Source organism: Plectropomus leopardus, chromosome 19 (genome assembly GCF_026936395.1).
Source record: "Plectropomus leopardus strain MGB_pleo_1.0 chromosome 19, ASM2693639v1, whole genome shotgun sequence".
Lineage (NCBI taxonomy): Eukaryota > Metazoa > Chordata > Actinopteri > Perciformes > Serranidae > Plectropomus > Plectropomus leopardus.
In genome coordinates this window covers 28,279,269-28,304,906 of record NC_142194.1, presented here as the reverse complement: position 1 = coordinate 28,304,906, position 25,638 = coordinate 28,279,269, and the positions used below count along the sequence as shown (strand labels likewise).

Sequence of the window (25,638 nt, the reverse complement as noted above, 5' to 3'; positions counted from 1 at the left end):
GTCGCATGGTCGTATCTGGAGGGAGAGGCTAACTCTCTTGTGTCAGATGTGAATATCTTTGTTCTTTCTCTGGACGTGTACTGACTCCTGGTTGATGACCTTTGACCTTTTTACAGTGGTTGTTGTGAGGAGTTTTTGTCTGATGTTCACAGACAGCAGGTGTTGTCTTGTTTCTGGTGTTAATTCAGTCTTTTGTCCAGGGTTTTTTTCTGTTTCACTGATGTCATGTCCTGGTCTAGTTTGGGGACGACAGGATTGCATCTCTGCTCTTTGCAGATGATGTGGTTCTGTTGGCTTCATCACACCGTGACCGCCGGCATGTACTGGGGCAGCTTGCATCTGAGTGTGAAGCATTTTAGATGAGAGTCAGCAACTCCATGTCTGAGGCCATGGTTCTTTGCCAGAAAATGATGGATTGCCCCCTCTGGGTGGGGAGGGAGTTGCTGCCCCGAGCAAAGGAGTTCAAGTATCTTGGGGTCTTTGCTCACGCGTGAGGGCAGAATGGAGCGTCAGATGGACAGGCGGTTTGGCACAGTGTTCGCAGTGATGCGGGCGCTCTGCCGGACCTTTGTGGTAAAGAAGGAGCTGAACCCAAAGCGAGAGCTCTCAATTTAGCAGTCCATCTATGTCCCAACACTCACCTATGGTCATTAGCTCAGGGTAGTAATAGGGTACAAGGGGCCGAAATGAGTTTCCTCCGTAGGGTGCCTGGATTAAGTCTTAGAGATAGGGTGAGGAGCTCAGACATCTGGAGGAAGCTCACAGTAGAGCTGCTGCTCCTTTATGTTTGAAAGGGCTTAGCTGAGATGTTTCAGGCATCTGATGTGGATGCCTCCAATTAGAGGTGTTCTGGGCACATCCAACCGGTAGGAGGCCCAGGGGCAGACCCAGAACACGCTGGAGGGATTATATATCCTCTCTGGCCTGGAAATGCCTTGGGGTCCTCAAGGAGGAGCTGGAAATCGTTACTGGAGAGAGGGACATCTGGAGTGCTTTGTTTAGCCTGTTGCTCCTGTGATAAAAAAAAAAAAAATGGATGGATGGATGGATGATGTCATGCACCACCATCATTGTTCGCTTTTTGTACCTTTAATTTCAGGCCACTGGTTTCAAAGAGTGGATGACCTTGCCTTGACCAAAGACCAGGACAGAGACTGGAAGGAGGTTGGGTTGGGTTGATTCAGACAACTTTATTGAAATTTTGACTGAAATGAACTTTTACGGCATGGAGTAAGTTTGCAGGAGTTCCCTTTTTTCACATGTACGCTATTTTTTGATAGCCTTGCACCAATGTGATGTGCATATAACTGTCCTCTTTCAACACAGACAGTTGCTTCAAATGATGTCAACAGAAACTGCGGCTGTGGTTTAACTATATTACCCATGCCAAGGTATTGGTGGACACCCAGTAGGCAGAAAGATGTATGTATGTATGTTGATTAGATCTCAGTTACAGCAGGATGAGCTGCTGTGACATGTGAGCAGACAGGTTTTTAATTGATTGTAACACTCTGATGCGGGACATGTTATTGTCCTTCTACCATCTGACTTTTGTGTGTGTGTGTGTGTGTGTGTGTGTGTGTGTGTGTGTGTGTGTGTGTGTGTGTGTGTGTGCGCGCGCGCATGTGTGCGTGTGTACGTGCGTGCGTGTGTGTGCAAGTCAGTAACGAAGTAAGTAAGGCGAATGTACATTGCTTGTTTGTCAGAATCAGAATCAGAATCAGGTTTATTGGCCAAGTTCAACAAATAACGAACAAGGAATTTTTTCCGGGTTGGCAATGCTCACAGTACAGGGGAGGGAAATAAGTTAGGGATAAGAAAAATAGAAAAAAAGACAGACATAGACATGTAATTGTATTTACAAAAGGAAGAGATAGAGAATATATACAAATGTACAGTATGTAGTTCAAAAAATATATTTAATAAAAAAATATACTTAATAAAAATATTTGTGTTGGTTGACTTTCAGTTTTTAACCACCACCTACAATGAGCAACAGAAAATTTCTGATAAATGAGTGTCTTAATTTGTTTCTCTACCTTTGTGTGTGTTCAGGATGACGAGGTGGTCCTACAGTGCTCAGCCACAATCCATAAGGAGCAACAGAAACTCTGCCTGGCTGCAGAAGGCTTTGGAAACAGACTTTGCTTCCTCGAATCCATCTCCAACTCCAAGGTACTGATAAAAGCAATATGCACTACTTTACACATGAACAACAAAATGCCAGCTGGCTGACAAATTTAAAGAACACCAAAAAATGAATGGAGACGTTAACCTAAACAGTGTTCTCTAAAAGGCATGAAAGGTCACTTAACCCCTTGTAACCCGAGCAAATATGCTTGATTTCTTTCAAAAACATGGGCAGTGAGCAATGGAAGAAGAAATTACCCAAAAAAGTAGGAAGAAAGTAGTAACAAATACAATAACCCAAAAAGAAAAGGACAAAAGGAAAGTAAAAACAAAATAAAACATACTAAAAACAAGGAAATGACCTGGAGAAGGGGCTTAAAAATGTATAAAAAATTTGTAACATAATTTTAAATATGTGTTTTTGATAATTACACACACACACACACACACACACACACACATATATATATATATATAATTGTTTATTATTTTTTTTCCTAGCCTTTTTCATTTTTTCTTAGATGTTTTCCCTATTTAAAAAAAAAATTGAAATCCGCTAGTTTCTTGCAGTTGGCGGAAAATTTGCTTATGCCTCTTTTTAGACATTTAAAAAAAATGGCCTCATTTTGCTCAGAGTTTGACAAATGTAGTTACATGTGAAAGGTGTCTGACAGCAGCAAAAGAAAATTAATTTCCCTCCAGATTTCAAGGGGTTAATGTGCAAATGATTTAAATCATTTTCATGCTTGATGCAGTTCTGTGTGTTCTTCTCTTACCTTAGAAGTTGCTCACACAGAAAACCTTTAACTCTTAGTTGAACACACTGCAAGATACCATATAGATGAAATATTCAATAATGAATGTACCAATAACAAAAAATAACATGCATTTTTCAATTCCCTGTGGGTGTGGGCAGCAGATACGTCTTAGCAGTTGGTGCACAACTAAGTGGAAGCACTGCTTGACATCTGTGGCTGACAGATATGTAGCAGAAGGCACTATTAGTCCCTGCAGTGTAATTATGGGAATATTACAGTGACTAATTGTGTTTGGTCACTATAGGCTGCTTTAAATTCATTCCTGACAGCTACACACTGTCTGTGTGTACATATAAGCTTGGGTTGGGCCAATATAAAAGTTTCCAGACAGGTTTAATATTAAGCAAAACACCGGAATGGACAGGTTTACCACATTTTACCAGGTGTCCCAAATGACTCAGCAGTCAATCCTGAGGGAAACATAAAGACACCGTATCCAAACGGAGAGCGAGCGTCTAACTATCACATAACATTGCGTAACACCAGAGTTCTCTGTCCACACTGAATCCAATAAATTTGAACCTGTCACTTCATGTAAACAAACCATGTAGCTATCAGCTGTGTGCTCGAGATCAGACTGGACACATAACCATTTAAAAGATGAGTGGGGAGCCTAGTTGTCATCTTCTAGGTGTCATGTTTGTGATGTTACTTTTTAAATCAGAAAACATATTGGGAAAATAATTGGAAATGACGTACAATATAACCATCAGCACGTAATGTTAGCCTAGCGTGTTTTTAGTGATGGTCGTATAACTCAGCAGAAACTTTCCGCTTCCTGGCGATCTCCCTCCAGCCAGCTGACACTGTGTTTAGGTTTTTATAGAGGAAAAATTAGGTTTCCTATAAATAACTCTTCATTTCAACTTCATGAAACAGGAAGTCCTCTTCCACTGTGGAGCTTTCAGAGCCAGCGACAGGAATAAATAAAAACACAGCGTCCAACAAAAGTTCATCTCGCACACCTGCAGCCAGGACAGCTCTTCTTTCAGCTTCAAATCCAAAATGTTGCATTAGTGCAGTTTTAGTCTTTTTAATAGACTAACTCTGATGAATCTGATGTCTCCTCTTCTTCCCAAAAAGTAACCAAACACAATGTGCACTGTTCTCCTACCTCTGCTGAAATGTGATCTCCTACATATAATTCAGTAAGGCTTCAAAGAAACATAAAGATATCAAATTTAAATTTTTTGTCAAGTACAGCTGCAAATGGAAGTGCTGATGATCAGTTTGCACATCGAGAGACTGAAATTCTTGCCCATTCTTCCTTGCAAAACAGTCGAGCTCAGTGAGGTTGGATGGAAGCGTTGTTAACAGTGTCTTCAGCTCTTTCCACAGATTCTCGATTGGATTCAGGTCTGGACTTTGACTTGGCCATTCTAACACCTGGATACGTTTTTGTGAACCATTCCATTGTAGATTTGGCTTTATGTTTTGGATCATTGTCCTGTTGGAAGATAAATCTCCGTCCAGTCTCAGGTCTTGTGCAGACTCCAACAGGTTTTCTTCCAGAATGGTCCTGTATTTGGCTCCATCCATCTTCCCGTCAATTTTAACCATCTTCCTGTCCCTGCTGAAGAAAAGCAGGCCCAAACCATGATGCTGCCACCACCATGTTTGACAGTGGGGGATGGTGTGTTCAGGGTGATGAGCTGTATTGCTTTACGCCAAACATATCGTTTTGCATTGTGGCCAAAAAGTTCGATTTTGGTTTCATCTGACCAGAGCACCTTCTTCCACATGTTTGGTGTGTCTCCCAGGTGGCTTGTGGCAAACTTTAAAACAGAGACTTTTTATGGATATCTTTGAGAAATGCTGATTCAGCTGGTTTGCATAAATCAGACTGGTTTAAGCTCAGTGCACGACTGATTGTTGTCCTATGGACAAACTCTCAAATTGCTGTAGATCTCTAACAGTTCATCCAGAGTGATCATGGGCCTCTATGGCTGCATCTCTGATCAGTTTTCTCCTTGTATGAGAAGAGAAGTGTGAGTGTCCTACCTTGGAAATTTTAAACATTAAACACTTAATTTCCTCCATCCCGGTGAATTTTTATGCACCAATTTATGGTGGCAAAAGGCTTTATGTAAAGGACAATTCAATTCAGTGTCAGATTTCAATTCAAAATATCTAAATATAATTGAATATGATGCAGTAAGGCTCTCAAGCATTCTGTGTGTATATAATATCTCTTCTCCTGTTGATCAGCTTTTCTCAATTAATGTTATCCCTGCTGAGTCAGCACATAATACTTTTTTGGACAATTGATCTGTATTTACTTTGCATTATCTGTTTTCTTATTGTGTCCTTAAACCTTTCTTAAAGTGTTCTTGTTTGTTAGTCAGTATTTCTTGATGCAAGCTGTTTATTTAGATTTTTTTTAAACAAATTATGTTTAAAAAGAAACAGGGAATAACTTGGCCATTTGAAAAAGTGGTGGCAGCATATCGCTAGCATCCCCAGTGTAAATGTCACCTGTAAGTCTGGGGTTATAACAGGGCTTTTCCCTTGGTTGCTGCTGTAGTAGTTTCTGATATATATAAAAAAGATTTTCTTATGTCTGACGATTATGGATCAGTAAAACTTGTATTGCAGATCATGGGTTAAATCTGACTCCTAATATGGGGCCAGGTCGCCCCCTAACCATTATCTAATTCACAATAAAAAAGTGATTCACACTGGGAATTGTTTTATACTTTTAGTATACATAAGGTGCCAGAGTGCATAAAACAGCATCAAAAGAGTCATCCTAAAATCCCAGAAATGTCCTAAAATCCGAGAAAAATGTATGGGGCTGCTGCAACTGGCCCCTAATTGAAACAAATTGATTATTACTGGTACAGATGATCACCTTATCAGAATCCTGTGCATTATCACATGACGACAGTCTCATGGTTTCATTATCTGAGTTGTGATATTTAGAAAAGGCTGTTGTCATGTTGTCAAACATTTTTTGCGGTGACTGAGTAATATAGTGTGGAAAAGTGTAGTTAGAAATGGTTATATTTAGAAAACTGTCAAGTTTCTAACCAAATAAACATAAACGCTTTAACAAGGCATGATTAACCTGACACCACTCATAATGGTCAGCAATCCTGAGTGCTGCTACAAAAGAATTTACTGCCCTGTATAAAACTGTAAAAGAAAAGTCAGCATCAGTAAATCATCCAAGTGTTCCTGTTGTTTCAGAATGTGCCTCCAGATCTGTCCATCTGCACTTTTGTGTTGGAGCAGTCGCTGTCGGTACGAGCCCTTCAGGAGATGCTGGCCAACACAGAGGACAAAGCTGAGGGGGTGAGTGTGGAAAGACACACATATTACAACACACACACACACACACACACACACACACACACACACACACACACACACACACACACACACACACACACACACACACCCACCCACACGCGCACACACACACCAGGGAAGGGGAGATGAATGACTGTACAGTAGGTTGTTCTCAGCTTAAGGCTTTCTTCAGGTGAGACTGGCATCTTGAGACACCAGCCTGGTGAAGCACACAGATGAGGAGGAGGTGGTTAAAACAGGAAGAGTGAGTCTGCTCACTGATCTGCTTATTCTTAGTAAAAGTCATCCACAGTCACTATGTCAGGTGGTTCCCCGCTTGCAATAATGCACACTTCTAAGCAGTGAGACTGAGGCTGCTGATCAGTTTTCATCAACAAACTTCATAGTGTAATTTCATTACACATGATCAACACTAAGGTTTAAAACATGTCCTCAGCAGTTTTATGAACCTGCTGGTCTGAGCTTTGTGCAGCTGCTGTTCTGCAATTACAGCTACTGGCGCAAATGTGGTCTATTTGATTGTAAAGTTATCTATCCCTCTGAACAAAACAAGGACAACATCATACTCTATCAGTAGGTTTATACATTTGATACAAGTGATTATAGTTGAACAGTTTACATTAGAGCTTCAGCTGGAAAGATCTTTGCAGCAGTCATATTAGTTTGGCTTGTAGCACTGGTTGCAGTACTCCATACTCTAGCCGTAACCCCAGCTGGACTCCCTGGGAGACAAGGTCGCAGGCCTTCTTGAAGCCCACAAAACACATGTAGGTAGATTGAGTCCCATGACTCCCCAAGAACCCTGCAAGGGTAAAGAGCTGGTCTATGACCAGGACAATCTACATTGCTCCTCCTGGATCTGAGGTTTGGCAAATGATTGGAGCTTCCTTTCTAGCACCATGACAAAAGCAAGGTGGCACATCTCAGTGGGTTTATATCTGATAAATTAATTTGAGCACACCCTGGCATGAGCTTTCCAGGGTCGTTAAGCAGTGTGATACCCTGACAATTGGGGCACACTTTGTGGACCCCCTTTTTAAAAACGGGGACAGCCACTGCTGTCTGCCACTCTGCAGGCACTTTACCTGACCTTCGCTTGACATTTCAGAGGCATGTCTGCCAAGACTGCTCAACAGTGTTAAGTGCCTTCAGCATCTCAGGGGGAGTCTCATCCACACTTGGCACCTGATCGCTGAGGAGCTTCATAACTACCATAGAGACCTCTGCAGAGAAATGGGTGAAGCTTCCCCCCAAGCCCTCAAAATCTGTCTCCTTCACAGACTATGTGTTCGTCAGGTTCAGAAGTTCTTCAAAGGGCTCTTTCAAATGCTCAGCACTATTCTAGGGTCAGCAGTCCTCCTCCCCTGCTGAGCACATTCCAAGCCCTGCTTGACAACTCGTACAGCCTCCTACTTTCATTTCCACAGTTTCACTTGGGATTCATGAGCTCTGCTTCAACTGTATGAAAGCCTGCATCGGCCGACCAAAATTTGTCAGACATGTCAGAAATTCATGCCACCTTCTTCCAATTCAGGAGCAGAAGATTGGTCCTTGCTCCCCCCTGTACATTGCACAGCAAATGACGCCAAACAAAGCTGAAATTCCACCTGACTCTAAAATGAGTAATGTGGCACTGAAATCGGGTCAAAAAGGGCTAAAATCATACAGTGTATGCTTGGCTTTAGTCACTCACAATCCCATAGAGATGATCCTCTTGTCTTTTGGGGAGAACTCCCACACAGAGGCGCTTTGTGGAGGAATTATGAGTGTCTTCACACCCACCCACCAACCAAACTCAAGAAAATTCTTGAAGAGAGTCTTGCTTCTCTTCAGGAGTTTGTCTTCAGATCCTGAGCGATGCATAGAGGTGAGCCCAACCATAACTCCAACCAGTGATTGGTATTGCTCCATCTCCTGCACTAACTCTGGGTCTTTTCATGCGAGACCATGGTGTAGAACCAGTCTGTGATGCCAGGGGTCAGCATGCTTAGGTTCCTTCATTTGCCACTTGGCTGACAGTGCTCGCAACTCTGATGTCTATCCCTGCAGGTGGACTCTTAAGCGCCCGACCACCAGATGCTCTCTAGCAGGCTTCCCTCCTAGGACTGGCTCCAGGAGGGGGTCCTGGTTTCCCTGCTCTTGGGAAGGTGCTGGAGCTCCTTGTAGGCCAATTCATAAGGGCGCTGATACACTGTGTTTTCTGTTTGATTTTTATGTGATATGAAACTCATTGTACAATCTGATTTGGGAAGTGAGCTATTTAGCTGAGGGATGAGTGTGAGTGGTGAGTTCTCTACTTTCCACAAGCTTTCTTAGCTTTTTTAGTCTCATAGACAACTTAGTTACATGCCACAAAAAATATCTACCAAAGCAGAAGAGCCATCACAAAGGTACTCTTTATGGCATCACTTTGAACTGATTGCAGACACTTCTTGTAGACATAGGGTGATGTATAAAATTTGATTAAAAGATTTTAGATTATGCATGATTATGCAGATTGCATGCTTTTTTGTCAAAAAAAAAAATTTACAAAATGAGAAAAGGTTTGGCCTAGTCAGGGAGCTAAGCAATGTTAATTTAATACTAAGCTTAATAATTTATAGTTTTATGGTTTCACTTTTTTTTATAAATATAAAAATCATAAAGGTGAAATTCAGCCACAGGGTTGTTGATTTCACGTTTACATATATGAACTTAACCCCCTCCCCCTTCCCAAAACCTTTATGTAAATAGTTACATCGTGTGCAGTTTAAAAAAAAACCTCACAGAGCCACACTGCAGGTGTAGTGTTGTTGTGGTGGAGGACAACCTAATAGAGACTCAAGTCACATTTCACCATGACTTGCAGTTTTTTTAATGAAGTGAGGTAATGGTTATCCTTTCTGTCTGCAGACATCAGGACACACACACACACACACACACACACAATTCAGGTAAACTATGTGTGTGTTTGTTGTTCATTATCGAGTCAAACATGTTCCAAAAAGGTCTTACATACATCATACATCATGCACATCAACCATTTAGGGTGCGCGCCAAAACCTGACTGGCACATTGCTGTTCTGAGCTGGTTAAAAGAGGTTTCCATTCAAATTTTCATTTACACAAAATGACACAAGCAAACGAGGTACACATAAAACTATATGGAGCAATAAACACATTTCTTACATAAATTCTTGTGGCTGAAAATAAACCCCAGCATCACAACTGCTTACTGCTGACAGATGATACGTCATACCTGCGCAGGCCTTAGACCTCATTTACACTTGCAGTTTAAAGTGTCCAGTAGGTTTGGGGGTATGGCTTGGGCCGTTGCAGACCACCAGCTCTTTACAGTCCTCTAACTTCTCCCTCCACCACTAGGTGTTGCAGTATATTTCAGCTCAGCTGCCCTTTTCTACCAGAAGAGACTAAGGACTGAGTTCTGGTGGTGCGTACTGTGCACTAGAATGAGTCTTTTAAAAAGAGGAGTGCCTGTATTTATGACAGTATTGAAAAACATACCCTTTGGATTTGGATTTCTAAGTACCCTGGTTTACTGTAATACTGTGATACCACACAAGCCTAGTACATAGGTTGCATTAAAAATTAAAAGTAAAGACGTTGCAGTTGATAATTGTAGGATTTTCCTTGTCTCCATAGACAGCATAGAGTAGGGGAAACTGTGTTTAATTGAACTTCAAGGTTAAGTAGAGAAATACTACTTTGATGTGAGATGAAACATAGATACTTCTTTCAGTACATCTGTCTACATCCAGGACAGCAATACATACACATGTCAATCCAGGTTGTGTTTAGCTAAGCTTAGCACTGTGGATGGAGTGAGCTTTTGGATGACTTACCATGCACCCTGAGAAAAAAGGCTTCACTTTAATAAACACGTGTCGACTACAGACACTGTGACACCCTGTCTGCCAGAAGCAGATAAACTTAAGGAGGAGGTGGCTGTACTCTTAATCGTCTTAAAGACTTTTAGGGATAAAGCAGCAGCAGTCATGAATTTGTTTTAAGAAGTTAATGGATTTAAACACAAAGAAAGAGCATCACATCACTCACACATGCTTCATTTAAACAAGATTTACTGTAGAATCACACCAACAGCACAAGCAGAGCTTATTGAGAAGTGTAAACCAACTGGATATTGGTCAGGAAGAGAGACATGGTTTGATGGGAGTGTATAGAAAGGATTACTCGGCTCTGTTTAACACGTACTTCTCCATTTCCAAGAAAGTCAATCCACTGTCAAGTGTGGTATACCAAGATGCTGATTAAACAGCATCATTATTACGTAGGTGTGCCTTGGCATGGTCATATTGAATGACCACTCAAAAATGTGAAGTTTGAGAATACAACACAATGCCAGAGATGTTGAAAATTTTAAGGGAGCATGCTGGCTACCAGAACTGAATGTTCATATCACTATCATAAGCCTTCTACATTGTTGTTTTTAAAAATGTGGATAATTTAGGTAATTTCTCAGCTTTTAGGACATTTCTAGGATTAAAGAACGTTACGAGGATTTTAGGATGTTTCTAGGATTTTAGGTCATTTCTAGGATTTTAGCACATTTCTAGAGTTTTAGGACGTCTAGGATTTTAGTACCTTTCTAGGATTTTAGAATGTGTCTAAAATTTTTGGACATTTCTAGGTTTTGTGGACCTTTCTAGTATTTCCTGATGTTTCTAGGATTGCAGGATATTTCTAGAATTTTAATATGTTTCTTAGATTTCAGGACGATTCTAGGACATTTTGATAAACAAGCTCTACTTTGATGCTGTTTTATACACTTTGGCTGGCACCTTATGTATACAAAAAGTACAAAAACAATTCCCAGTGTGAATCACTTTATTTTCATCATGAATTAGGAAATGGTAAGCCACCTATGGGGGGCCATATTTGGCCCGTAGGCTAAACGTTGAGTATCACTGGTCTTTGGTGTAAAGACAAGAGACAGGAGGATCAGGTCCTTTTCAAAATACAGCTGCTAGCATCTGTGATGGGAGATCACTGCAACTGACCACTGTTTACCAAGTCACAGCATGTAAATCCCCACAAAAAAACCACAACTCATGTCTTGTATTTGGTTACAAAGTAAACAAACACATTAATCACGAGCCTTAGGAACTTTGAAAAGAGCAAGGCCAGCTGTTTCCTCTTACTTTTGGTCCTTATGCTGAAGTGGGCTTAACATGTGAGTCCAACTGTAGACTGAATGCAAAAACATGTCACTGATATTGACCTTCTTATCTCACTCTGAGAAAAATGAGTTTATTTGCCAAGCAAACCAAATGGAGGGGAATGAAAGTACAAGACCTTATGTTCATTAAGCTGTCCTGACCTCCTCATCCAACAGTCTTGCCTGTTGGATAGATGTGTGTTTTTATGTGTTGTCTGTAAAATGACTACGGCAACTTACTTTTTCCTCCTTTCTCTCATTTCCACACAGCATGTAGTGGTGGAAATATGGGTAGGTGTGCCTCCACTCGATGTCTGTGTTTGTCATGGTTGTCACCGTCCTTCTGTTGGTTATTGTAGTCACTGTCATTAGCATCAACAGTGTGAGCACTAGCAGAGCTGCCATACACATTTGTGTTGTTGTTATCTATTGAGTGTCTACCTGTTAGAGTAAATGGAGAGTTTAGATATGGCCTCAGCAGGCACCCTGTACACACACACGCACACGCACACGCACGCGCGCACACACACACACACACACACACACACACACACACACACACACACACACACATTTTTTGAGTTGATGTTATTTTGCTTGTTTATTGGAAAAAAACATTCCCACAGCCATAAGATCACTGTTGGCAGCCATAACAAAAAGGCATCATATTGAGGCAGCTGTGGCTCAGAGGTAGAGTGGGTTGTCTTCTAATTGGAAGTTTAGTGGTTCGATCCCTGGCTCCTCCAGGCAACATGTCAAAGCATCCTTGGGCAAGATACTGAACCCCAAATTGCTCCTGATGCTGCGACACTGAAGTGTGCGTGTGTATGAATGGTTACTGAGTAGCAGGTGGCACCTTGTACGGTAGCCACCAGTGTGTGAATGTGTGTGTGAATGGGTAAATGTGACATTTAGTGTGAAAGAACTTTGAGTGGTTAAAAGACTAGAAAAGCGCTATAAAAAGAGTACAGTCCATATGGTGGCGTCTGCATTAGGTAGGTTACATATTAAATTATTGTCCAAAAACAAAATCACATTTGAATTCCTTCATCACCATGAACATGCACGCTGTCGTTAATTTTGAATCAGTCACACCTACACCGTCCTGCTGCCACAAATACTCACCAGAGTACCAAATATGAAATAAGTATTCTTATGCAATGCATAAGAATTAAGCGAAACTGGACCAGAACAGTCTACATAATTTTACCAGGTGTTCCACATGATTGAGTAGTCAATTCTGAATGGAACATAACATCCTTGCCCCCCCCTTCCTGTCGGTTAAGCTCAATAAAAGCCCCCCCAAAAAAAAATATATTTAAAAAAAATGAATGACTGAATAGTATTTTTAACAAAATGATGAACTATTTCTTTTAAATGGCCCTGAGCGTCATCATTCGTCCATGAGGCCAGAACCAGTGACAGTCCACACTGAGAGCCAGACCATCCTACGACAGACCATTCCTCATCAGGAAAGGTTCCAGTTGAGGATGGCCAAAAACTGAGCTGCTCTCCCTGGGAGGATCTGTTTTGGAGTGGCAGACGGAACCATAGAAACAGATCCTCATCTTTTCTCATCAACAAACGCATCAAGTGCGTGACTCAGCACAGGATAAATAACAGTACAGGAACATCAGAACACAGACTGGAGAGGCTGAAGAGGCCTCAGTACACTTCAAACACACAGGATTGCAGGACGTGTTTCAGACTAGGCAGGAGATGTTGTGACTATATATGGTGTTCACAAAAATTCATTATCCAATCTGCATATACCAATCAATGGGAACAAATACAAAACATTTTTACTAATAAATACTGTAGGACTACCCCCTAAAACTCAGAGATTTGAATTATCAGTTGAAGACCCCTCAGTCCACAGGGATTGCTTCAAGCAGAGCAATTAATTTTTCTGTGCAGTGAACTTGTGGGGAAAAAAATTTTTTTGAATAGGCTAGCCATAAGAAAGGAGGGAAAATGTGTTCATTGCTCGCTTTTGCAACTGAACAATTAATTATTGTTTCTTTTTCATGTCAGTGAACAATATTCTGGGCTACTGGCAAGCCTAGTTGTTAGCATACCTTGTTAGTAAGCTAACTTGTTAGCAAGCTAAGCTAACTGACTAATATTCTAGTCTTTATGGCAAGCTTGCATGTTAGCATAGTCTTCCTACACTGATCAGCCAAAATATTAAAACCACTGACAGATGAAGTGAATAACATTGATCCTCTTGCTACAATGCAGTGTTCTCCTCAGAAACCTTGGGTCCAAGCATACATGTGGATGTACACTACCCACCCAAACATGGTTTCAGAATCTTCCCAACACTTCCCAATGGCAGTGGCCCCCCAGCAGACTAATGCGCCATACCATACCTCAAAAATCTGCTCAAGAATGGACTGAGGAACATGACAAAGAGCTCAAGGTGTTTGATCTGGCCTTTAAATGACCCAGATCCCATTCTGACTGAGAATTCACAGGATATGTGAGTACCCAACCTCGCCATCCACAGGACTCAAAGGATTCTCTGCCAACCACAGGACACCCCCAGAGTGTCCATGCCTTGATAGGTCAGAGCTAAGTCCTATGGTGGATCAGGGGTACCTCTGGGGTACCAGGACATCCCAAATATACTCCATTCAATTCGGATCTGGGGAATTTGGTGGCCAGGTCAACGCCTTGAGCTCTTGGTCCCATTCCTTGGTCCATATCTAAGCAGTTTTTTTGTGGTGTGGCATGGTGCATTGTCCTGCTGGGGAACTACTGTACCATGAGGGGAGTATTTGGTCTACAGTGGTTTTTGGGCAGGTAGAACATGTCAAGTGACATCCACATGAATGCAGGACCCAAGATTTCCCAGTACAACATTGCTTTGTAACAAGATGATCAATGTTATTCGCTTCATCTGTCAGTTGTTTTAATGTTTTGGCTGATTGGTGTATTTATCAAAAACACCCGTCTGACTAATTTTGAGCAGCTCCATTGAATGCGGGCACACGGATTGGCTGTTGCGGCTGTCCATTATGGCAGAAAAGCCCCCTTTTGTCCAAATAATTACTCATTAAAACTGAACTTATCATAAAAACAAACACTTGAACAAACATCACGGTGAAGAGAACTACCTTCAGTGACACACACTGTCTTGGGAAAAATGTATTTGGCATGTACTTTGAGTTTTTAGTTTGACCTATGTCCATTCACTAACATGGAGGGGCGGGCTTTAGGACCTGTACTGCAGTCAGACATCAGGGGGCGTTCGAGATTGAATAACCTCACTTTGGGGGAGCTGTCATGTTGTCCATCAAAATATACAATCTATGGTAACAACACACTTATGATGTCAGAGGGCTGTGATTGGTTGATTACATTGTTGGTTCAGGATCACAATGTGGGATGTTGATCCAGGAACATGACCTGTTTGGCAAAATCATGTCGTGCTAAGGTAGGAGGTAATAAGCTCAGTCTAAAGCAAGGTTGCTTATAGGTGTAGTCTACTACTTCTGCCTTGCTGGGGATGTTTGCACAGCAAGAGATTGCCAGAGTTGTCAACCTTTTCTCTCCATGTGTGCATGAAACAGACAGTGTTGAAACCTCGGCGAGGATCAAATGAAGAAGAGAGCAGGCATAATCAATAAACACCTGGCAAAATACTCCAGTTGGTGTCACCAGGACCACATTTTGCCATGATGAGACACACCAGCTATACCAGCCTACTGCGTTGTCACACAGAATAGTGCTTACATTTAGTGCTTTACAAGCTTTCTTGTTGGTAGAATACAAAGTTGTTTAAGTGTACTGCTTGGTATCATCTCATCACATTCCGCCTGCATCCCGTGACTGCTGTTTATGCACATTCATCAGTGTGTGTGAAAATGAGGCAGCTGTTCTCTGTGAGGCCTGTACTGCACTGTGTGTTCACTCATTGCACGGCAGGATGACTGCAGTGCACCATGAGACGTTACCACACCAATAGACACACACATATGTTGGTCGGTCTGCAGCAGAGACTGTGCCGTGGAAGTTAAGTCCTGCTCTCTGACTGACATTTCTACTAAGAAGAGACATGTAAGTCAGAGAGCAGGACTTAACTTCCATGGCACAGTCTCTGCTGCAGAGTCCTGCAGGAATCAAAGACTCTGCTGTCACTGTGGAGTTTTGCAGCACTACGGACTCCTGAGAAATGCTACAAAGAGGAGAAGAGACTGTACTGGTTTACTGTATTGCTGGCATTGTCTAGTTCATTGAACAGGGGCTGCATGGTAGTGACAGAAATAACTGTTATTACTGTGCTTAACCCTTTAAAACCTGAGCAAATTGGTTTGATTTCTTTCAATAAGATGGGAAAAAAGGTAATGAGCAGCTAAATGAGAAATGACCCAAAGATTAGCAAGAAAATGGTAAAAGGTTATAAGAAAATGATTTTTAAAAAAGGGGGAACAAAAAAAGGAAGAAAGAAATAAAGCAAAGTAACAACACAACTTTAAACAACTGAGAAGTACTTTTAAAAAATATTCTAACATAACTGCAAACGTATTATGTTAATCATAACGATAGCTTTCTGGTCATTTTTCCCTTGCCTTATAAAATAATCTAAATGTATTGTATTCTTTGAGTTTTCAGAACACTTCTTGCAAAGTTGCTCATTTCCTTTATTTCCATGTTTTCAAAAGAAATTTAACACTTGCCAAGCAATGTTCTACAAATTAAATTTTTAGATAATTATGAAAAAGCTAGGGGAAAATGCGAACTATCATTGAGAACTATCATTTTAATTATCATTATTAAATATCTATTATTGATAATTTAAGCTATTTTTCAGAAATAGTTTGAGCCTTAACTTTTCTGTGTTTTTTCTTTGCTTGTTTCATCTTTTCTCTCTTGTTTTTTTTAGCTAACTTTTAAGTAATTTTCTTAATTACTTAATTACTCATTGCTTCCTTTTCATGTTTTCGAACGAAACAAAACCAATTTGCCAAGGTGTCAGAGGTTTCAATACTTTTGAAATGCATTTGAATGCAGCCCAAAACATGATGTCGATCTAGGTTTCAAAGGGTCAAAAGAATACTTCACCCGCAAAATGACCATTTGTATATCGATCACTCGCCATGTGTTATTTTGCATTAATGAAAAAGAAGTTCTCTAACATGCATCCATTGTGGACAAAAAACCCTTTTACGATTTCGGGAACTGTGTGAGTGGGAGGACCCAGGAGCAAATACAGACAGGTTTGAATACAATCAAAGGCTTTTATTGATTGTGAATGGTGGAGGAAGGGAATGGAGGTTGGGGGAAGGGACCCAGGGATAGTGAAAGTGAAGGCTGGTGAGGCGGAGGGTGGTTGAGATCCGAGGTGGTGAAGGAGGCGAGTGACTGAGCACGAAGGTGAGGGTCTGGGCGATGAGGCGCTGGAGGTCGGTGGAGGTAAGCACTGGAAACAAGCGCACAAAAAGGCACAATAGGAACAAAAAGTCTTGGTCAAAAAGTTTCACGAAGCACAAGAGAAATCTCATGTGAGATGGGTGATATACCACGGGTGAAGTGGAAAACAATCTGGCGCCGAAGAGGAGTGAAGCCGAAGTATTTATGCTGCAGAGGGGTGATTGCTGATGAGGAGCAGGTGAGGAAGTGTGCTGTGAGCTCCAGCACCCAGAAGCCACATCCAGCCCCTGCAACACAGCAGAACAGAGGGAGACACACCAAGCATGCACACAAACAGTCACAAGCGCTCCAATAAACAACACAAACCACCACAAACCCAAAACATAGAAAGTTCATGATCATATGAAGTAAAAGGTTGTCTGCATTTAAAAACAGCAAAACTATGTCAATATATTCCCTTACAAACTCTCACACAACCTCTGAAGTAAAGCTCAAGTCCTGTTAAATCATAATATTTATTGTTTGGGAAGTATTGAGAATATGGTCGGCTACATGAGACTTGGATTATATTGCACAAGTTGTGTGAGAGTTTGTAGACAGAAGTTTTGATGTAGTTCTGCTTTCATTAAAGGTGGTCCTCCTTTACTGCAGTTCATCAAGACTTCTCAGTTTTTGGATTATTTGTTCGGCATGGAGGCATGCTAGAAAACTTAAGTTTTCTACACAAATTGTGAGTAACGCAGTAGATTATTTAATTGGTCATTTTGTGGGTGAGGTGTTTCTCTAACATTGAAATCATTCAGCATCATTTGTCATTGACACAATACTTTTACTCTGCATTTTAACACTTTGAAACCTGGATCAACATCAGTTTTCTTATGCTGGGTTCAGATGCCTTTCACAAGTATTTAAATCTTTGAACCCTGAGCGAATTGGGTGAATTTCTTTTAAAAACATAAAAATAAGGCATAGAGCAACATGGCTAGAAATGTCCCGCAAATTTCAAGAAATTAGTAGATGTAGATTTTTTTTAAGCCAGGGGAAAATGTCCATTTAACTATATTTATAATGACCAGAATCATATTTTTAAAAATTATATTACATAATTATTATATTACTTTAGCACTTTTTCAGATCAGTTCTGTTCTTTACTTCCCTTTCTTTTAATTTTTGCAAATTTTTCTTTTATTTTTTTCACTAATTCTGTGGTATTTTGGGGGTTATTTCTTCTTAAATTGCTCATTGCCCTCTTTCCATGTTTTTCAGATAAATCAGTCAGTCAGTTTTTTGTTTTTTTTTTTACAAAATGTTTATTCAGAGTTGAATTATACATTTCTGTTTTCTCAGAAAACAGAAAGAAGGGAAGAAAAAGAAAGAATCATCAAGAATTATATCAGTTTGGGTCTAATTCACTATGAAATCAGTTCAGCACCTTATCACTTTGGTTATCTGAAATAGGTCATTACTGGAGCCCATAGAATCAAAAACCTGTCCATCCATACATGGAGTTCTGCTGTTATTTTTTCCATTGAGGACACTGTCAACCCATCTTGCATTTGAGGGAGGGGGTTAAATCACTACTAAAGTACCTTGAACATTGCACTGAACCTTGCACTAGATGTACAACACACAAATCTTGAGTCACGCAAAGTTCAGTTTATAGTACCTGCATATAAAGCACATAATCAAAGGACCTACACATTTTTTGTTACTTTTGCAGGTTTGTTCGAATTATAAAATGCAGGGTTTTTTTTTAAGCAGTCTTGTGATTGGTCGGACAGTTTACCAGTGAGTGGGGAATGTTTGATTTGATTTGTGTTTAGAGGAGGCACTCTAAACACAAAGCGTCAATAGTGCACCTGATCAGCTTTAATTAACTGTGAAGGCCCATATCATCTCCCGATTATTATTTCATTAGACAGCCCCAATGATGGTAATTATACCATCAGCTTGGGATGTTAGTGTGACAGTGATATACTGACGTTTGAACCTCTTCACAGAGAGCCGTAACTGCTATGATCAAGTGATGGATGGAACACATTACAGTCAGTTAGGTGCTGCTTTGAAATAGTGAAGATTGGGCTCTGAGGTAACAGTTTCCCTTCATCTTTTCAGAGAAAGTGTTGTTGTTAGAGTGGAATGATCCAGCAGGTCTCTCCCTCTCTCTTCTGTCTGCATCCATTTGTTGACCTCTCTGTCTGCACTGTTTCTTGATATCTCTGTTTAGCTGTTTCTCTCTCTCTCTCTCTCTCTCTCTCTCTTTCTCTCTCTCTCTCTCTCTCTCTCTCTCTCTCTTTCTCTGTTTTGTAACTCTGCTTTTTGTCTCTCTCTTTACAATGTCTCTCTGTCAGACGGCCCAGGGTGGCGGCCACCGCACCTTACTGTACGGACACGCTGTCCTGCTGCGACACTCCTACAGTGGAATGGTCAGTGAACACACACACACACACACACACACATACAAATGTAAACATGTACACATAGGCACAATCTATAAAGGGGCATTGGGTTTTATGCCCTCAGTCAGCTGAGCTCAGCTCAGTTACGCTATAAATAAGGTATAAGCAGAATAAAATATTTTCCCATGGACAAGTTAAAGTGCTACATATCCACACACTTCACAGGTAGGCTTATTAAGTTAATAAAGATGACCTCAAATTAAGTGGTAGCCATGTGCCCTGCTGATGAAGGATGCAAAGGTATCTAACATCGAAGCTGAACAGTTCTGGTGTGATCAGAACATGTCCCAAAACTCAAGAGTGTTTAAAAAAGTGAAATTCCTTGAAAAGATATGGATGAAATAATTTACACAATTCACAAGATATCTTTACCCGAAAATATTTCTGCCTCTTTGTTGGTGGTTTCCCTTAAAAAATGTAATTTTTAGTGCAGTCCCTAAGTTTTTTTCTTTTTTAAACAATATTTTTATCTGGGTTTTCATTAATAACAGACGCGGTCTTTAAGTTGATTGTTCTCCAGCTCACTACACGCAGGGGAGAGATGCACCTGTATTAACAGGGTGATCTCTATAGAAAACTATTAAACTACTGGAATCTCAGACAGGCTACATACCAACTCATCACAGTGCTAGGCAGCAGGGCTCAATCTTAAATAGTGTAATCATTTCATTATAATCCAAGGTCTCTTTCAGCTGCTTTTCAAATATAAGAATGGAGAAACTGTTCAATTGGCCGGTGAGCAGAGTTGCCCTGTAGTGAAAAACAAGTGCTCAACTCTGCAGCTTTTCAACCGAAGAGTAATGTCTGGAGATAAATAACTTATTTGAAAATTTCTCAGTTTGCTGTCAACTCATATTTGGTGCAGGCACAACAGGCCACACCCGCTGCTGTTTCCCCATGAATTCATTAAATAAGGTGACGCTTGTATCAAAAGAGATTTTCACATAAATGTTGAACTCAAGTTGGTGACAATGCATGTATGTATCATGCAATGGCCCCTCCTTACCTTCCTTACCTCCTATCCCCCTATGTTTGGTGTTCTTGCTCAGACCACACCCATCTTTTCAAACACGGCCTTCTTTATAATCCAGCTACCTACCTGTAGAGTTTAATCACTGGATCATACGCGGTTGCAACATTGATTAAATTGACAAGTCTGTTTTTCAGACAGACATACGGACATTTAAACTCGAAAGCCAAAGTACTCAGAACAGCTTCTGTGGTGCTTCCTGCTACAATAGGTGCCAACTGGCCCACATTTTGCCATGATGACACTAGGACTGTTTGAATACCTTTTTCTGGACTCCGTAGCTTGATTAACAGCGAATATTCAAAACATCAGTCAGTGCAATGAGTGGGGTAAGGTTATAGATGATAGTGGCCTTTATTAATTTAATAATTTAATTAATTTATGCTAATTTGAGAAAGGCCACCATTGCTCAGGCAGGTGAGAGAGAGACACCGTACGGCACAGATCTTCAGTGTCAGGTGAGGGAGAGTCTGGTGTGCCTCCGACTGCTTGACAACGGTTGTGATACTTTATAGGCCTAGTTTATTGAGACTTTTACAGTTACGCAGTGCAATAATCTATGTCCAGAGTTCTAAATTAGTCTGTTAAATTTGTTGTGCATCAGAATTGCCTGATTTTAAATGAATTATTGCCATCACGAAATCCTGAAGGGTTGACTTTTTTATGCACTTTTTGTGACATTACAGATCTTATGATATTTTTTATAATATAATAAAATATTATAATATTATAATCACATCCATACACTTTTCAGACAGGACTAATCAATCCCATCAAACAGTCAACATTACACAGCTCATGTACTGTAGTTGTCAGATGATGTGAATGCTCAGATGGATTGATTGAATAATTTGTGTTTTTCTGTGTAGTACCTTTGCTGTCTGTCCACCTCCCGCTCATCCACAGACAAACTGGCTTTTGATGTTGGACTGCAGGAAGATACCACAGGTAGGAGTCAAACACACCACACTAACCCCCAATTATTATCAAATGCTGAGTTGCCTAATTTGCAGAACTGTGTCTTAAAGATGCATTGTAACATTGGTGCCATAACATTCAGACATGCTCAAGTCCCAGATGCACTGCTTTGTTTATAGCAAAATGCTCATTTGCAACACCTGACCATGAGAGGCTTTTAGAAATTACAAATACAAACGAGAGAAAGAAGAAGAAAAAAATAAAAATAAAGGAAATATAGGTTATTATTGTTTTATAGGAAGATAATGTGTAGTGTGTCATCACGTGAAGTGACATACTCACAGAGAATTATCTCCAACTCTGCAGTTTTCCTCAACTTTCCAGAGTTTTATGGCGTCATTCAATGTTTTGCTTTGACAGCTCAGACCTTTACCATTTTGGCTCTTTCTTAGCGCTCATCAAGGTTGATTCCAGCAATAGCAGGCGGCTGTTTCCTACAAACAAGATCTAAAAACTCCCTGCACACATTGTGGGATCCCTGACGCATTGAGCAGAGACTTTTTTTGTTGTTGTTGTTCCTACATGAATTTTATAAACATTAAGCTCTTTAACCCTTTGAGACCTGAATCAACGTCACGTTTCTTGTGTGGCATTCAGTAAGCAATTTGGTGAGAAATGGGCGCAAATTGCAAAAAATTAGTAGATTTAGCTTTTTTTTTCTAAATCATTGCAAATATATTTTTTCAACAAAATTATTTTTGATTTTTTAGGTTATTCTCTTATTTTATTTTATTTACTTATTTATTTATTTATTTATTTATTTTTTATTTATTTTACCTATTTATTGGTGGTAGTGGTGGTGGTGGTGGGGGGTAATTTTCAGGTAATGTCATCATATTTTTTATAATGTCTTGTCTCTGGGTCATTTCTTCTTAAATTGTTCATTGCCTTTTTGAAAGAAATCAAGCCAAGTTGCTCATGTTTCAGAGCAGTAAAAGAGCAGTGTGTGGTTTACCCCTCACTTACAGCTGACAACAGTGGCCTTCACATAACATAGAACCGTGAATGCCCCTCTGTGGAGCCAGAGTTTAGTTTGTCCATTCTTGTCTACTGTAGAAACATGGCGCTGCAACATGGCGGGCTCTCTTAAAAAAATTATTTAAAAAAGGCTACGGAAAAATGTCCAGGGGAAAAAGGGTAGAGAAAAAAACTATATGTATACTAATCATAATACATATTAAACATTATTATAATAATGTTAAATTATGTATAAATTATTATACATTTTTGATTCTTTTTAATGTCTTACTTCCTCTTCTTTCAGGTAATTTTCTTATACTTTTTTTATTTTTAACTAATTTCTTGCTAATTTTTGGGTCATTTCTTCTTCCATTGCTCATTTCCTTCTTCCCACATTTTTAAAAAAGAAATCAAGCCAGTTTGCTCAGGTTCAAAGAATGAAACTGCATTGAACAACACAAACAAGTCTTTCATTTGGGTTTTCTAAGAACTGAGGACAATCAAATCAAGCTAATTCACACTTCACACAGGTTTTTCTGATTACATCAGCTTTCTTTATCTCCACATCACTTCTGGAATCAAAGTCTAATCTTCTGTTGTCAGTGTTGTGTCATTATGTCAGGTTGTTTCTGTCTGAGTCAAACAGACAGTCTGACTCCTGACCTGCTGCCTCTCCACTGTAGTTTTCACTTTGGCACAAAGTCAGAACAGAAAGCCTCTGCAAAGTACACTGTTGGCCCTGTTCTTGTTCTTGACCTGCTTCTGTAAAGATGGTGCAAAATTACAGTGCAAGCAGAACAGCTGCAAGACAAATGTAGGCTACCAAAGTGGTCCACAGGCTGAGGTGATAGGTACTTTTTTTTTTAGATAATTTTTTTGGGGATTTTTCCCTTTATTGATAGGACAGCTGCAGAATGACAGGAAATGTGGAAGAGAGAGGGGGACTGACATGCAGCAAGGGGCCACAGGCTGGAATCGAACCCGGGCTGCTGCAAAGGCCTTGGCATATGGGGCACACACTCTAGCAGGTGAGCTAGAGGCTGTCATGATAGGTACTATTAAAGGAATGTTGCTCACTTAGTTTGTGTGTTTTCTTCCTTTGTGTGTGTGTAGGTGAGGCATGCTGGTGGACCATCCATCCAGCGTCAAAGCAGCGGTCAGAGGGGGAGAAGGTCCGAGTGGGAGATGATCTCATCCTGGTCAGCGTCTCCTCTGAAAGATATCTGGTCAGTAGCAGCAGTGTGTGGGAATATGTGTGAGGAGAGTGGGCCCTAAATCTTACTATCACTCTCTCTTTGTATGTTTTTTTATTTCTACCGTCTTTCCTTCTATTTTCCTTTCATTTTTATGGTTTCTTTTCCTTACTTGCTAACCTTCGTCCCTCTTAGTAAGACTGTCTTACCATGAGCAAAAGTGAACAAAAGTAAAGTGTAAAGCGGGCTTGGGCGGTGTTATGGTATACCGAGTTATTTAGAAATCCCAAAGGTATGGTTTTTAAGTACCGTTATAAATACAGGTGCCCCTTTTTCTATTCAACTCAATGTATGTAGTGTACAGCTTGCACCACCAGAGCTCAGTCTGCGCTCTCTGCTGGTGGAAAAGTCAGCTGAGCTGAGAGACACAGTAACACCTAGTGGTGGAGGAAGAAGTAACAGGACTGTCAGCTGCTGGCGGCCAGCAGGCAGAGAGATCCCAGGGAAAAAGCATATTTTTACATCTAACTTACTGAATTAAGGATGTATTTAGGCTGCTCACTTATACTGTCATATACAGTTGCCCCAGTGAAATTTCAGGATAGTATGAAGGTATGAAATATAACATGCAGCCCAGGCCTAACGGTGCATGCCCACTATACATGACTACATGGGACCAGAAATCCGCCTCCATTCATTTTGTGTTAGAAATGACTAATTCCTTGTACAAAGCATACTGGGATACTTGTGACGCTGACCAAGCTGGCCGTTCGAGGAGAAGAAGTAACAATGTCAAAAATTCAAACGTAGGTCACATCAACACAGCCACTCAAGGTGCAGTTCCAGCAACTTTCTGAACAGTTCTGTATAAATCCAGGAAATACTTAAGTGAAACTTTCCCTGGGCGTGAAGTGGGAGGGGATTGTGGATGGATACAAGTGACCAGTGGGGCAGGACGGAAACAAATTGAGGCAAATTGGTCACATGTAGTGGGCATGCACTGTGAGGGCCTGACACACCAAGGCCGTCGTTCAGGGTTGGGTTGTGGCTGAGTGTCTGTTGCCTTTGTCTTTGCTGTGTTTCTTGTACTATTGGCCCTTTTTGGCCTTTGCCATTTTTTTTTGGATTCAGCATGTTGAATTAGCATCTGAAATGGTAGAGCCCGTCAGTGAATGAGATCACTGTGATCAGTAGTTCAGCTGAGCATGCGATAAGAGAAATGGAAGTGAGGAAAGTAAACAAAGAGCTAAAGTCAGGAAGGGGGTGTGTGTGAATCAACTTGTTCTATAAGGTAAGATTATTTACAGAAATGTTTCCTGGTGTTTCTTTTTCACCAGCGCACAAAAAATATGCATCATTCTTTCAACATTACTTTGTGTTGTTAATGTGCTAAGTGGGTAACTAGCATCACGAAGGTCTTCCTGTTTCCCTTTTTGAATGATGATTACAGACTACCAGTGTCTGCTGTAATTAGGTCTCCAGGAAGTGTTACAACTCCAGAGTCCATAATGTGCCATTGAGCTCAAAACCACGTTTCCCCATAGTTTTACACTGGGAAAGAGATCTCTGTTAATCAGTGAATAGCCCCCACAAAATGATTTGTTTCAGTATCAGGATTTTATTCAGTTGGTTGGAAAACATTTGGAAAGTCTCGAAGAGCCGCAAGATTAAATTGTTTTATCCCCATTCAAGTTAACGGCGTGCTAAGCTGGAAGTAGTCGGCTTGTCTCTAGTGCACCTGCTTTATGAGCCCAATGATGCAGAAGCATCACCAATTACTCAGGTAATTTCATCCTGTAGAAATTGAGCTTTTTTGGCTTCATGCACCACTAAGCAGCTTTCATATGAATGACAAGGTCCCGCCTCCGATGCTGTATCCAGATCCCATAATACATCCATGGCTAGTATGGAACATTGATGAATTAAAAGAGTTATTTCCTCTCATGCCGGTGGAGATTGTATGTGGGGGTTGCACTCATAGTCTTTGTAGTGTGTTCATGTGCAACTGTTTGGCTGAGAGATGGTCGGCCTTCATAGAAGCTAGTTTTTTAAGTTGGTTTGGTGTGTTTGGGTCTTTACGGACAAAAATGGAAAGATAATTCATCTGATGCATACTGTATATATACTCAGCAGCCAATGTGATAATCACACATATGTATGTACCTCTGGATGAGCTATGGATGAATATCAAAGTATGCCACACTCA

At 40.6% G+C, this 25,638-nt stretch overlaps 1 protein-coding gene across 5 annotated transcripts in view; it reads left to right on the top strand.

The window, feature by feature from the left end:
- ryr2a (ryanodine receptor 2a (cardiac)) overlaps positions 1 to 25,638 on the top strand; it is a 246,285-nt gene that overhangs the window by 61,944 nt on the left and 158,703 nt on the right. For all 5 annotated transcript variants that reach the window (XM_042507822.2, XM_088070115.1, XM_088070117.1 and 2 more), the window contains exons 2-6: positions 2,056 to 2,175; positions 6,138 to 6,242; positions 19,164 to 19,238; positions 21,171 to 21,249; positions 23,353 to 23,465. In XM_042507822.2, coding sequence (XP_042363756.2) covers positions 2,056 to 2,175; positions 6,138 to 6,242; positions 19,164 to 19,238; positions 21,171 to 21,249; positions 23,353 to 23,465 — 492 coding nt within the window. The remainder of the gene's footprint in view (positions 1 to 2,055; positions 2,176 to 6,137; positions 6,243 to 19,163; positions 19,239 to 21,170; positions 21,250 to 23,352; positions 23,466 to 25,638) is intronic.